The following is a 15840-nucleotide window of genomic DNA, read 5'->3' as shown; positions in this document are numbered from 1 at the left end:
TATTCTCCATTCAGCAGCCAACATGATCAGATTATATCAATCCCTTCTCAAATCTCTCCAGAGATTGCCCACCAAACTTAAAACAAAATTCTACCCTCCCTCACTCCATCAGTCTCCATATCATTGACCTACTTTATTTTTCTTCACAGCATTATCAGATGTTACAGGATAGATAGATTAGATCGATAGACAGACAGATAGACAGACAGATAGACAGATAGATAGATAAACAGACAGATAGATAATCTGGCTGTTTCTCCCAATAGGAGAAAGGAGAAATTTTGCCCATTTATTTATTAATTGTCTTCCCTGTGGCTAACAACTTTGTTTATCTTGTTCATTACTTATTACCAGTGACTAGAACTGTGTCTGGCATATAGTAATTCTTCAATACATTCTTGTTAAATAAATTAATAAATTATTATCAGATTGCTGAAAGAATAATAAAGGTATCTAGAAGTCAGTGGACTTCACTAAAAAATATAAGAATTATAAAAATTAAATTTATGTGTCTTTGAGGGCAGATATAAACAAGACGGTGGAGAGTGCAAACCAGGTAACGACTTTTCCAAGAAAAAAATACTTTCCTTAGGCAAAACTATGGAGAGAGGAAAAGATCAGCAGTTGCCAGGGGGTAGTGAGGAGGTGGGAGAAGGGTTGAATACGCAGAGCACAGAGAATTTTTAGTGAAAAGATGCTGTACGATACTATAATGTTAGATAACGTGTCATTATACATTTGTCCAAATACACAGAATGTGCAACACCAAGAGTGAACCCCAATGTCAATGATTAACTTTGGGAATAATGATCTCAATGTTGGTTCATCAGTTGTAACAAATGTACACTTCTAGTGGAGGATGTTGATATGGGGAGGCTATGCATGTTGGGGGGCAGGTGATAAATAAAAAATCTCTGTATCTTCCTCTTAATTTTGCTGTGAACCTAAAACTGCTCTAAAAAAAACAAAGTAAGTCTTTAATAAGATACTGTTCATGGTGAAACACTGAAGGCAGATTGTAAGCAGTGAGATCAAAAGTCAGGATCAACTTCTAGCTTTCTAAGAATAATTTAGTTTAGACTGAAGATTGTAAAAGCATAACAAGGAGCTTTAATACGGACATTTCAAGTGTTATGTACCCTCTGGGAGTGGTAAAAGGAGTCTCACTAGTGAGATTCAGGCAGCAGAATTAATATAGACCCCTGTATGTCCCTGCTCTTTGATTAACAACTATAGTTCTTGGTCTTTGCTTTTTCTCATTCATATGTTGTTCATAGATTTATTTTTATAAAATTTTCAATTTACATTAAAGATGCAATAATAGTAAAGAATATTCATATACGCTTTCCTTTTTTCTCCATTTGCTTTCATGGTTCCTCCCTCAAACCCTTATTATTCTCTTTCTGAATGTATACTATATATAATCATTTTATTATGCCCTTAGAGATTACCATTCTGGATAATTACACCATGTAGATTCAGGTTGTCTTTTATTTCCAAAATGTTCTCTTGGATTGCAATTTTAAATACTCATTCTGTTCCATTTTCTTGTTTTTCTTCTTCAGGGACTCCAATTATTCATATGGTGGCTCTTCTTTGCCTTTCTTCCATTTCAGCCTCTTTTGCTCTCACCCTCATCACTTGTTTCTTTGGATCATCATCATTCTCTTCATTGTTCTCCTGCGTTTCTTCAATGTCACCTATTTGATTTTCCTTCAAATCTATTCTCTCTTTGACATCTTATAATTTAATCTGTATTGGTAAAAAAATAAATGAATAAATAAAGCCAACCATTTTATTCTATTTCTTTCCTAAGTTCAATCAATTTTCATTTCATTACTTCTTGGGTTTTGGTCCATTTCTGATCTTAGTTTTTGAATTTATGAATCAAAGTGTTTTCCATAGTCCACTGTGCTTGAAGCTACTTAATTCCATTTAGAGTATCGTGTTGCAATATTCCTCTGCTTCACAGTTGCTCTTCAGAGAGGAATTTCCATCCACTGAGGTGTTTAGATTTTTCCATTCTGTTTTGGTCTTACAGTGGTTTCACATAGTGTTACTGATGACATTCACACATTCAGCAGACAGGATCTACAATGAGCGAGTTTACAGGATCTCTGGTTCAAGAGCGCCCCCTCCTGTCAGAGTCATGAAGTGCAGTTTCTTCAAAATTTGGCTTTTGGTGGAGGTCGGTGGAGGAGTGATATGTCCATCCATGTTTCAGGTTTCTTTAGTCTTGTGGTATTCTAGATCTCCCCATCTTGCCTCTTTTTCTTTCACCAAAAGACTCGAAGGGGTGCCCTTCCCTTACCTGCAACCTTGTTCATCCCTAGAAGCACTGCTTTTCCACAGCTGCTCCCTGTGCTATTTCAAGTCCCTTCCTTTTAAGTTGGTGCTCTTATCTACCTGAATACTTTTTCCATATTTTCACACCTAGATAGACTTTCTCTTTCTGAGGGTGATTTTCATACAATTTCATTTCATTCCCTTTGCACATGATCCCTTTTCTCTTCCCCAGTTTCTCCAAAAACCACTCACCATCCTCAAAGCTTGCAATGGGAGCTCACCAGGCAGCTGTACTAAAAATGAATGTTTATTTTTCTACTTACAGTAACTAGCATTTGCACTGTCCCCTCGCTTCTAGTTATGCTGAAGGTGAGGGATTTATGTGGTTCAATTGGCTTCTTATTGATTTGTACAGTTTTTTGAAAGCTATAAAAGAAATTGAGATTTGGGCAGCAGCAATTAATTACTTCAGCTTACTGTAAGTTGCTCATTTACAATTCTTAACTAGGTATTTCTTCTTTATGTCTGAAATTAGGTTTCTGGCTTTGCCCTTTTAATCCTGTAGTGGATGTTGTAGTGGATACTATTGTGCTCCACCCATGTCCCCTTTTCAGGGCTGAGGCTCTTATTGCCCCAGCTGCTGGGCATCCTTGTTGCTAACTATTTACAGTTGTACCTCTTGCTAGGCCAGACTCTTACCCAATGTTACACAGCCCCCTCCAGGATGAAGCCAAGTAGCTAATAGCTGGCTGATACATAGATACAAAGTGTGGCCCCCTTTGCCTTAATTCATGACAATTCCAAAGAGCATCCCAGCTCCAGAACTCCGTACAGGATGAGCTGAGGTCTCAGTCATAACTGCATTGCAAATGAGCTTCTCTGCCTGCCCAGTCCTACCTTCCTCACTTCCTTACAGGTATATATCCAAGTGCACCCTTCGATATACCTTCTGCAAACAAGCCTCTAGATCAGGGTGTTTTTAGGGTATCCAACCCAAGACAATTGTCATAAAAACTTTGTATTGACTTATGAGACAGGCACTGTTGAAAGTCCATTGAATATATTGTATACATTCCCTTAATTCTTGCAAGGAAACTGTGAGAAGGATACTGTTATGATCATCTTCATATCTCAGATGAGAAAAGAAAAATCATAGAGAAGACAAGTACCTTATAAATGGTCAAGGCAGGATTTGAATACAGGCACTCTAACTTGAAAGCCCATTCTCTTATCCACTTCACTCCACAGGTTCCCACACTGGCGTGGCATTCACTCCTTCTCTGGCATGATACCTTGCCAGCCCTTTCCTTGAATCTTTCTTTTTCTTTTTCTTTTCTTTTTTTTTTTTTTTTTGAGATGGAGTCTCACTCTGTCATCAGGCTGGAGTGCAGTGGCACGATGTCAGCTCACTGCAATGTCCGACTCCCTGGTTCAACCAATTCTCCTACCTCAGCCTCCTGAGTAGCTGGGATTACAGGCACACGCCATCACACCCAGCTAATTTTTGCATTTTTAGTAGAGACGGGATTTCACCATGTTGGCCAGGATGGTCTCGATCTCCTGACCTCGTGATCCGCCTACCTTGGCCTCCCAAAGTGCTGGGATTACAGGCGTGAGCTACCGTGCCTGGCCTTCCTTGCTTCTGTCTAAGCTCTGCTGTGGAGCACAGCCTTCAAATCTATTCTCTCTTTGACACCTTATAATTTAATCTGTATTTGTAAAAATAAAAGAGGCTGAGGCAGGAGAAGTGCTTGAACCAGATGACCACAAATATCAGGATGTTTTCATTTTTTACCACATAATATTTTCACAAGTGGCTTGGCTATACTGTTAGTTGCTAAAGATGGAATCTGACCTTATGAATTCATCTTTCAAAGCTTTCGCATCATAAACAGAGATGCGTGTTTGTAAATCCACCTTATTATCACTCAGCCCTGTCATAGGAATTGTGTTCATATGCACACATATATTAGCAGGTACACAATAGCAACAACCCCTTCTCTGTAGTTTTGTTTTTTATCTTACTTCCAAGTAATAACAATGATATTATCACATTTCCCCAAATTCTTACCTCCATCTTGAAATTTGCTTAATCTTTCAAAGTATGATGACATGGGGGCCTGTACAATGTCTAAAATAGCCAGAAGTGTTCTTGTTAGCCTTAATAACTCACTGAAACTATAAAATCCAAAGTATATAAGATTCCGAGCCAAGTGGACCACCTTAATAAAAAAAAAAAGCGGGGAGGGGGAGGGTGAAAGAGTGGAAAAAAAATTGGGTACTGAAATAAACATTGGCTTTTTTATTATCTAAATTAGCACAGCAATTTCTAAACTTCCTAATTCTTAAACACCTAGGAATTAAAATACTTGCAAAAGCAACCACTTGAACTTTGATTTATTCAAGTCTAGAACTAAATCCAAGCAAGACTCAGAGTGCTTTAAGGTACTTAACAAAATTTACACTAGAATTATTTACATCCTAATTAAACATTAAGTAATTTAAGTCAGCAGGACGCCACTTAATAAATGGTCGCATCAATTAATTACTTTAATAAATGGCTGTTATCCAAGAAATTTGCCCAGAAATCTATGTTCCCTATGCTGCTTTGTGGTCTTGTGGATTGCACAGGACATTCCAAGTGAGATGTGGCCCCCAGTGCACAGTCTCCCCCTACCACACTGTATCAGAGTTGGTCCAAGTAACCAACAGAAGTGATGACATGTCACTTCCAAGATTAGATTACAGAAGACTGCAACTTCCATCTTGTACTCTCTCTCTCTCTCTCTCTCTCTCTCTCTCAGATGGCTTGCTCTGAGGAAGCCAGGTACCATGTCATGAGGACACCCAGGCAGCCTACAGAAAGGCCCACATGGCAGGAAGCTGAGGTGCCAACAGCCAGCAAGGAGGTGTGGCCACCAACAACCCCTCCAGTGACCTTAGAAACAGACTGTCCAGCCCCAGATGGCTGCAATCCCAGTCAACAGCTTGCTGGCTACTCCATCACAGACCCTGAACCAGAACCACCCAGCTAAGCTATTCCCAGGTTCCTGACCCATAGAAGCCATGATAATGTTTGTTGCTTCAGGCTGCAAAGTTTTGGAGTAATTTGTTATACACCAGTAGGTAGCTAATACACCAGTTATCAAGTAACAGCATCCTTTCTCTAGTTTTGTCACTACATCCCCAAACTGAAAGTATTTCAATTCAGTTCGATGAGAATAAAAACATCTCCATAGAGATAAAAAAGTATCCAAACATTTTACAAAATATGCAAAACTGACTTTATTACATGCAAAAAATCTTACACAAATGAAACAAAAAATCAAGGAAAATAGTAATTAATAGACAATTATAAATAAAATGTTTTGTACTGGACATCAAAGCACCAAATCTATCTTTTAAAAATGGCAGAGAAGGCCGGGCACGGTGGCTCACGCCTGTAATCCCAGCACTTTGGGAGGCCGAGGCAGGTGGATCATGAGGTCAGGAGATCGAGACCATCCTAGCTAACACTGTGAAACCCTGTCTCTACTAAAAATACACAAAATTAGCCAGGTGTGGTGGCGGGCGCCTGTAGTCCCAGCTACTCGGGAGGCTGAGGCAGGAGAATGGCATGAACCCAAGAGGTGGAGCTTGCAGTGAGCCGAGATCACGCCACTGCACTCCAGCCTGGGCGACCGAGTGAGACTCTGTCTCAAAAAAAGAAAAAAAAAAAATGGCAGAGAAAATAATACCTTCATGAACTAAACTACCCAGTTACCAAAACATCCTAAATATTAGAGGGAAAAAGTACCTCAAATGTCAGTTTATTTTTTTCTTTATCCCCAAAAGGAAAGGGCTGGTTTACAACTTCTTTCAAATATTCTTCAACAAATTCCATTGTCAGGGCAAATTTCCTCTTCATATCATTTCTGGAAGAGTCTGTTATAGAATCATATCTGGAAATAGAGAAAGAAGAAAATGCAAGTTAAACTGATTGCAATCATTTAAAAATAGGAAAACACATGTAGTTTCCTGGGTGCATAATCTTGGATAAATTAGTTAGCCTTCCTAGGGGCTGGGTCCTCATCTGTAAAATGGGGCTGTTGTGAAATGAGTTAGCACGTGTAAAGCAGTTATATCAGTCTACCACAATATTAAGTACTTAAAATTCTTGCTCATTACATCAATATTATTTATTGTTTTCTATAAAGTGCCTTTATTACCACTGAGAGTTATCATTTCACCCTTCAAAACAAGTATCTTATTTGCATTTAGAAGATTAACAATCCAAGATAGGATACACAAATGCCTTTCCACATGTTTCATTTCAAAACTGTAGACATTTGATGTGGAGTTCATCTGATGAATTCCAAAGCCTCAAGACCTCTTTCCAAACATACTCATGAATTGTGATCTTTGTGGGGATTTCTGTCCAGAGCCTGGCATAGCGAACAGGCACCACGGACTCCTGGGGATCCCGGTCAACGTGCATGTGGAGCATGAGGCGACAGAAGGACGCTCGGAGGTCGAACGGCAGGCTCTCATCCGACACACACCGCAGGATCAGGTCTACAGACAGCTGTGTAGAAATCTGGTTTATGGCCAGATACTGGCGATCCAAGCACATCCTTGCAAAGAGGTTTAGCTGGTACCTTAAAAATGGTAAACATATTACATTATTGTTTTATCTCAAGGAAATCTTCAAACATCATAGTACCAATCAGTATCTATGTTTAAGACACCTGTATTTCCAAGCATTCATGATATTGGAGTCAAACTCTTGATTGTAGTATGTTAACCATTAAGATCAAATGACAAGACATATATGAAACTGTCTCTATGTCCCTCCAGTTACAATACCTCTTACTTGCTTCAGCAAAATGTGTCTGCTGGAGAGTGTCACTAGGCACTCCATTCTGGGTTTCCCAGGATTACAAATACTGCACTCAGGCTGAAGGCTATGGGTAACAGCTCACGTGAAACCATCTCTCTCCACCTTCCCCAGCCTCACTCAGCTTCCGGCTCTAGTGTCTACACTCCAGGTTTTGCCCCACTCAGTTCCCAAACCAAAAGTGATCACTCCAAATGGCATGAGTGCACTTGGCTTATCAGCCCAGTTTTGAGATAAAGAATTAGCCCTTGATTTGGTTGCTATAGCTGTAGAAACCAGGGAACACAACGCGTCGTCTGTCTTTGTCTGATTCTTGCCATTTGGGCCCAACTTGGCCCCAAGGCTTCTGCCTTGGGTTTCTATCCCTGCAACTCAAAGATGCCAGCTAGGTTCTTGCTCCCAATGTATTGACCACCAGGAACTGCCTTCAGTACTTCCGCTGCCATATTCCAGTGCTGAACTTTCATAACTACAGGCACCAGTTTCTCTTAGGCCCTAGGTCACTGCATATTCATAATCCACTCTATACTAAACTACTGGCTTACTTGCTCTGAGCTACTCTGGTAGCCAGATCAGTTTCCTTAGCTCCATGTCTATATCCCTCTCAACTCCATCACCTAGGTCCTAACATGTCTCTCCATCTGCCTCCACTCCACTCAATACGAGGACAAAGCCTTTGGCTGCACAATAATTCCAAGCTAGTGAGAAACCAGGAAATTACAAGTGGTGTATGTGGAAAACATAAATGTTAACTTTTATTTTGAATATTTTAAATAATACTAAATATTTCAGCTACCCTAGTTCTGACATTACTTTTAAAATTGCCTCTTCATAGATACCTAACTAGTGGCTACAGAGAACCAGTTCTCAATTAATATGTGAGACTGAGAATTATTGTAAGATTGCCTACAATACTTAACCTGTAATAGGTAAGAACTTCTAAGTCAGCTTTGGTGCCTTCTTTTGCCTCTTGAGCAAGGTGCCTGATAGCTTTGCCATGAGGTTCCTTGTTGCTGTCAATCCAATAGAGCCAAACTTCTTCATCATCAATGTCATCCGAAAGGATGGAGCTCTCCATGGGGTTGTCTGCTTGCATTGAGACCACCCTTCAAATAAATAGCACATACAAAAATCTACTAAAAAATGCACTTGTAAATATGACAAAGAACTACAATGCTTACAAATAATCAACAGGAAAATGATGCATCCATTATCTGGGCTTACTTGGTTTGAATGAGAATGTCTGCATTGCCTGGACTCAACATAAATTTACAGATGAGTTCTTGAGTTACAGGGATAGCAGTGGTATTAGACACACACAGATCTGACAAATAATCCAAAAACCTGGCAAAAGAAAAAAATTAAATGGAATATGAAGACAAAGCATTTTATAAAAGCATCACAATAAAGACATAATTTGGAATATAATAAAATAAACTTATTATATGTTTTAATATTATTTCCACACATTTGTCTAATGTGTTGTTTATCTACTGCATCATTAGAAACAAATTAAACATACAATTCTTTTTATTTAATACAAGTCTTGTTTCAAAAAGGATGCTTTTGCTTCTATTTATTTTATGATATTCCTCCCACAGCACCGTGACTTATGTTTAGAAAATCATTCATCTCCCCTAAAGTGAGTCTCCCCGGAGCTGAATATCAAAACAAAGGCAGATCAAAGCTAATGCCATACTGAATAAAATAGAAACAGAGCACACACCTAATGAAAATTACTATGACCTGGTCAAGTCAGAGGCCCATTTCTACCTTCTAGCATTTATTTGCTGTGCTAATTAGCTAAGGAAATGTTGCCAATTGGCTTGACTTGTCTGCACTCATTTCTTCAAGATAAGGCAGCATGGTACAACAGAAAAAGAACTTGATGTGGAGTCAGAAACCCTTGATTTACCTCGTATTCTATTCCTATTAGGGTGCGCTTGGGCAAGTTACTCACTAGGCTTCTATTTTCTCATCTCTAAAATGGGGATAATAATATACAACCAGTGAATCTCATACAAGTGTGCAAGGATCTAGATAAGATAATGTATATGAATGTATTTTGAGAAACCATAAAGTCTATAAAATCATGAGGATTCAGCGTGAAAATCAATCACACTTAAGTATGTCTATAAAGGGCTTCGATCTCTTATGAGGTAATAACTCTTTATTATATACAATTATTATAGCAATAAGCCCAACACAGTTCGTCCATAAAAGTTAGTGATGTGAAAGAACTCTAACTTTTAAAAGTTCTAAAAATAAAACATAAAGCCGCAATCTCCACTAGAAAAGAATACCGCATGAATCATTTCAAACCTTGGCTCCCGATTTCTCCTGAGTAAACTGACAAATGTTTCTATTTCTTTTGCTGTGATATGTTTCTCTAGTAGTTTTCTGTTGTTGTGCAACAAAGCTGTGATAGTATCTTCTGCCAAAATATCATAGCCAATCTGGGACTGCATGACACAGAAATTCTTAGCAATATATTCCTGCAAAGAAGAAAGGCTGTCAGAATACACTGCCAAACAGCTTACAAATAACAGGTTCTATTAGGGTCAACAACATTGATTAATTTATTCATAACAGAAAGTTCACTAAAAATTTTCTCAAAAGAAAAGCAAGTAAATTTTTCAATAAATAGAGCTTTTTGAGGAAAGACATGAAAACATACTGGCATATACATTATTGAACTTCTACTAAATAATTATACACCTAGAAATAATTATCAATATAGGTATTTTGGAAATATCTATTTCCAAAGTGGAAAAAATAAATCTAATTAAAATAAGTTTTTATGACACAATAACTTTGGACTTCATCAGTCTAACAGAGACTTTTCTTCTATCTCTTACTTAAAGTCATAGCCAATGATTTGGGCATAATTATAGAAAAGAAAATGATTGCCTGACATTTCATTCATGAGACATGACACCTGGGTTGTTACTTGAAGATCCTAGATGGACTTGGGTTGATTCCTTTTTTGTGAGTAGGCTAGAATGATCTGTAAGATCTTTTCTTTAAAATAATGGTAAAATGTCATATACTTTTTATCTTTAAAAAGCTACCAAACAGGGCAATGTGATTAATCACTTTATTGATTAGATCCATTCGCCCAATAAATGTTTCTTAAAGGCCTATGCTGAAGAAGTGACATTTGAGCTACAATGGGAATGAAGAGAATGAGGCAGCCATTGGAAGACCTAAAGGGAAGCCATCTAGGCCGTGGGAGTGGCTAGTGCAAAGGCCCTGTGGTAGTAGAACCAAGCTTGTGTTCTATCAACAGAAGGTGGCCATTGTAACTAGGCAGTGGTAACGGGCAGAAAGCAAAGTTGAAGTTTGAGAGGTAGGTCAAAATAATCCTTGTGAGCCATGGTAAAGGGCAAAGAGGTTATTCTAAAAGTAAGAAAAAGTGACTGGGGAGGTTCAATCATGTTATTGTTTGATCTACTTCTTATTTATCACACTAATTTTCCTATATCCCAAACCACTATTGTTCATCTCCCACGTTCTATCTACAAGCAGCACATCTCACACTGCCATGGGACTGGTGAGCTTCTCCCCTTTCCACCATGAAAGGTTCTTACTTTGATTCCTTGAGATTCTCCCTAGAAATGTGTCTCTGTTTCTCTGACGGGAGAATTTATTGATTAGAAAGTAGTTTTGCCTTAGGAAAATTTACTGGAATGTACCTATTCCTTGAAAATGATATTGGTTGCACAAATCTAATTATCTGCTAAGCAGCATTTTTGTGGCCTTTCAGAATGATGGCTTTGTGTACTGGGTAGCCAGTTAAGTAAAGTAAATGTCTTCTGTTACTATATCATTTTAAGGATACATATTGATTTACACACTTTCATGACTACTGTAGTCATACTCTGGTATAAGGCAAACATCCAAAGATGTTAATAAACAACTAAATGAAATTAGACGTATCAAATTTTACAAATAGTAATAAATAGATCTTCAATATTAAATACATGGGTTAGTGTTAAGTCACAAATGAACTTCCTATTAGGACTATAACATATAGGTGAAGATAAAGAAAAACAAAGTAATTATAGCCATAATACTATATAATATACACTATATAATAATAATAATATAGAACATTTTAAAATCATGTTCTAAAAACATCAGAAAGCTGCTTTATGCTTACTACCAAGCATTCTTAACTCAATAGAAATGAGAAAAACATTTCTCAGCTATCACTGAGATTCAATTAGAACACACAATAGAAAGGGAAGAAAAATAAAATATAACCCTTGACAAATGCTAGGGATTATTTATTCCTTTACCATCTATGCTCTAACTCTACGCTCCAAAGAAACCCAGAAAGCAGGTCCCTAAAGTGCATAAACATGTACCTGAAAGGAGTGATATGACTAGGTAGGGGTGTGGGGGGGCGGGGTGGGGGGGTGCGCCTCGCGTGTGTGTGTGTGTGTGTGTGTGTGGCACACTGATCCCTGGCCAAGACTGAGAGGGGTGTGAGAAAGAACCATGTGTGCCAGACCTTGAGAGGCAGAACTGACACCAGGTAAGACATGTCGCCCAGGGAACCTACTAGTGACTAGCAGAATAACCAAATCCAAAGTGATCTGGGATCTGCCATCCCGAAGCATAGGGCTGTAGAAAAGGGAAGGGGCCCCAAGCACCCTTCCAAAGGCTGACAGCCATCAAGGAGGGTGCACATCATGGGTCCTGATGGGCCTGAGGGCCCCGGGTAGCCTCTATAGACCTGTTAGGTTTTTGTTCTGTTAATGTCAATCTCTATAATACAGCACTGCTCGCATGGGTGAAGCGGTGACCAGTCTCGCAAGCGTATTTCTCCAAATCCAAGAAGAAAAATGAGAGCAAGGAGTAAACATTGAGCAGCCCCTCATTTCCCTTCCCCACTCCAGACCTCCACAAAGAACTCAGGGTCTGATACTGGGAGCATCCCCTAACACTGCCTCTGAGTGCCTGAAGGAGGCCATTTAATGTTCTGGTACTTAATTCTTCTTCCAAAAACTATGAACAACACTATCTACTTCATCTTGTCATCTTAAAGGAACCCAGTGAAGTCAGGAAAAATAATTCTAGTGACAGCATGTGGATCAGCAAGAAGGGTGTTTATAACTAGGATTATATTAGACAATATTTAAGGATTTGTTTATATCGCCCCTTACTCTTACTCCTATTCTTTGCCATATTATTTATCTTCTAGCTAATGTTTTTACATACTCTTTTCAGACCTTTCTTACTCTTCAAACAGAATTATGAAGCCAAAACATTTTAACACAGCCTTCCTAAAGCAAATCTTTTTTTCTTCCCCCAAAATGTTCAAACTACCAAGACGCAATAGTGTGATGATTCAGAGCCTGGATTTGCATCCTGGTTCCATTCTTAAACTATCACCTTGGACAAATTACTTAACCTCTCTGTGCCTCTGTCCTTCATCTTAATTCAGTGTTAACTGAATTAGTTCATGACAAGTATTTAGAACTGAGCCTGGTACAAAGTAAGCACACAATAAATCCTACTAACTCTTCCCAAATAACCTCTACCTTCTAGGATTGACATCCTGGGCCTTAGTGGCCCAGCCCACCCTGCCCTTCCAGCCCTCTCCCACACCATCCTTCTTCATGGACCAAACTCGTCAATGAAACTTACAGTGATGCACTCTGCCCTCAAATGGATTAAGAGAAACCCTAATTTATCAAACAATAATTAATTTTACACAATTTTATGTTCGACATTTACATTATTGAACACATTGCAAAATATTAAGCTTGTGATTTTTGTTGTTTTGTTTTTTATGAGGCAGGGTCTCATTCTGTTGCTCAGGCTGGAGTGTACTAGTGTGACCATAACTCACTATAGCCTCGAACTCCTAGGCTGAAGTGATCCTCCAGCCTTAGCTTCCTTAGTAGCTGGAACTACAGGCACACACCACTATATTTTTTGTTTTTGTAGAGATGGGGGCCTCGCTATATTGCCTAAGCTGGTCTAGAACTCCTGGCCTCGAGTAATCCCCCCACCCTGACTTCCTAAAGTGTTAGGATTACAGGCTTGAGCCACACCACCTGGCTTGTATTTTTAAGATAAAAATGAGACTTAAGAGAAATTTCACTTGCAACTGGCAACTGTTAGCTGTACCCCTAGATCCATCTGGGTTCCCTGACCTCAGCAGTTGCAAATATCTTAGGGGAAACATGCCCTTTCTAGCATCTGTCATTCTCACTTCATAGATCTCTCTTCACAAATACCTCTTCCTGTACAATTTATGAAAATGATTCTCATCCTACCCAAAGGCTTCCTTCTCCAAGTATCCTTCCTTGGTTCCCAAAGCCACCACTGGGCCCTCCCTCTTGTGAATTCTCGTAACTCTATCTTTTCTCTCTGTGCCTTTTCTTTGTCTCCCATCATATCTTCTCCACTGAACTATAACCTCTTTGGTCCATACACAGTGATGCTGTACCTCACATGTTCCTCAAGCCAAAAATGTTCCATTCCTCCTTACATAATAGATCCAGGATGTCCTGGCCACCGGGAGCCAATAACAGGCACATATTAGTACTCAGGACATCCTTCCCCAGTGATTCTAATTTCATATGAAGAATAAAGCCATGTTCAGTACAACTCAAAAATACTTACAAATCATTTTTATGTATTGCCCAACACAAAATATTTCATTTCAAAGTGAAATTTCCCATTCCTACTTTCTATGCTGTAGAATTATAACCAAAGAACCTTGCCCATACTTTAAATATGGAACAGTTTAAAATGGGGGCTACTCTCTGACCTGATTTTTCCGGTAATCCTGCTGAGAGTGTCTCAGGACGCGGTAACACAGCCGCAGCATGTACTTGTAGGGTGCATATCTTTGATCCCCCAGATCTTCAAGTCTCAGCATTGAGCCTTCTCCTGCTTTCTCTTTAAAGGGTGCTTTAAGAATTCCAAATACCTATCAGGAAGAAAAACAGCCACCTATTCTGATGAATAAAATGTTTTGCAACCTTTTTTTTTTAACAAATAAGAACATTGATTGAAAAAACACATATAAATTTGAGTATTATTAGTGTAAAGGGGAAAAACAAAAAGATTTACAGGTTACAGGACCAACATATCAAGGATCAGAAAAGCACTGCTAAAAGGGTCCCCTACACTGAGTGACAAAAACATTCTTTAAATAAAATGCTTAATTTTGTTTAGAAATCATATTTTACAAAATAAGAAATACGAAGATGTTCAATGTCACCAAGTTACATGAACAGATTCAGATGAACTAAAATGTAGCTTGACCTCTAGGGGCTTTATAGTTTCTTCTATTATTTTCTATAACCTTTCAAAATCAAAATAATATAAAGAAAACATTTACTTTTCATCAAAGCTGACATCAGAAAATGACTTCCAAACATTGCTTCTAAACTGCTTTATAAAATAGTTCATTTACTGTTGTTTGTACACAAAGATGTGGCCAAATCGATGAACGTATCAGCATTCAAATGTGACAAATTAGGAGCCACATGGGCAGCTGGTGGCACCCAGTAAGCCAGATTCTTCTAAGAAGGTTAGCAGTTAGGAAGCATTTAAAAAGCATTGAGGAATATAACTCTTTTTGGCAGCAAGACAGCAGGAGGGATCACCTGGAGATGAGCTGCTAGAATGAGGAAATTGTCTATGAAAGAGCATGGTCAAGGGCATGAGTATTAATACATGAAAGCAAAATAGAAAGGAATTATTCTTTGGAATTCATGAAATATGATATGAACTAAACGTTCTTTAATAATTTTGTATTCACTAAGCCTTTAATTTTATATTTATCACACAAAAATAAAATATTTGACATATATTGGTTAAAATATTATTAATAAATCATCCAAGGTCCTAAAAGTCTTTGAAATCAAATGTTTTTATATAATAATTACTAGAAAAAAGTCCTATTAGATTTGCAACCTTTATTTTATTTGAGAAAAAAAGCTGATTTTGTATTTTCAGACAATCAGCTACATATAATAACATCATGTCTACTATTTTCCTTTCCCAAATCAATAAGAATATGTGCATCAAGAACATCACTTTTATGTTTTAAGTATCTTCCTTGAGTCTATACTTCATTAATGAAGAAACTCATTAATTTAAATAGCAATTAATAGAATAAAAATAATACATAAACATAGGCATGTCCGTATGTGCATATCATTAGGAAGTGAATCAATTTACCGACATGTTATGAACAATTTCAAGAAGATGTAATACAGGAGCAGTTCTGTACTTTCAGGGAAAAAAACTAGAATATTGTACAGAGCACTCGTGAGCTGATGAACAGACTGTCCTACTTTCCTAGGGAAGAGAAGGAAAGAAGTAGGAAGCAGATGGAGAGGGCACTTTCCAAGTTCACCTGGAAATTCTACCTAGGAATTTTTCCAACATGTTTTCTGGAGATAGTCTGACTATGCAGGATTTTTGGAGGTCCATGCCAGGCTGTCTCTACAATGGTCTCTGATATTCCTGCCTCCTGATATTCACAGCCTCATAGAATCCTCTCTCCTTAACTACGGGTTAGATTTATTAACTCATTTCTAACTAATAGAACACAGTAGAACTGATGTTACTTCTAAGATTAGGTTATACAAAGATGGAAGCTGCCACCTAAGCATCCTCTCTAGTTCTCTCTTGGATCCCTCAGTTCT

The 15840-nt window shown here is 38.3% G+C and overlaps 1 protein-coding gene across 4 annotated transcripts in view; it reads right to left on the bottom strand.

The window, feature by feature from the left end:
* The window catches only part of ITPR2 (inositol 1,4,5-trisphosphate receptor type 2), a 501416-nt gene that overhangs the window by 314967 nt on the left and 170609 nt on the right, over positions 1–15840 (bottom strand). For all 4 annotated transcript variants that reach the window (XM_003265625.4, XM_030804417.1, XM_030804419.1 and 1 more), the window contains 7 exons: positions 13950–14111; positions 9485–9657; positions 8387–8506; positions 8083–8268; positions 6672–6923; positions 6083–6227; positions 4358–4508 (listed from right to left, as the gene is read on the bottom strand). In XM_003265625.4, the coding sequence (XP_003265673.2) occupies positions 4358–4508; positions 6083–6227; positions 6672–6923; positions 8083–8268; positions 8387–8506; positions 9485–9657; positions 13950–14111 (1189 nt within the window). The remainder of the gene's footprint in view (positions 1–4357; positions 4509–6082; positions 6228–6671; positions 6924–8082; positions 8269–8386; positions 8507–9484; positions 9658–13949; positions 14112–15840) is intronic.

This window comes from Nomascus leucogenys, chromosome 23, assembly GCF_006542625.1.
Source record: "Nomascus leucogenys isolate Asia chromosome 23, Asia_NLE_v1, whole genome shotgun sequence".
NCBI classification, from domain to species: domain Eukaryota; kingdom Metazoa; phylum Chordata; class Mammalia; order Primates; family Hylobatidae; genus Nomascus; species Nomascus leucogenys.
This window is presented reverse-complemented; position numbering and strand designations above follow the sequence as displayed.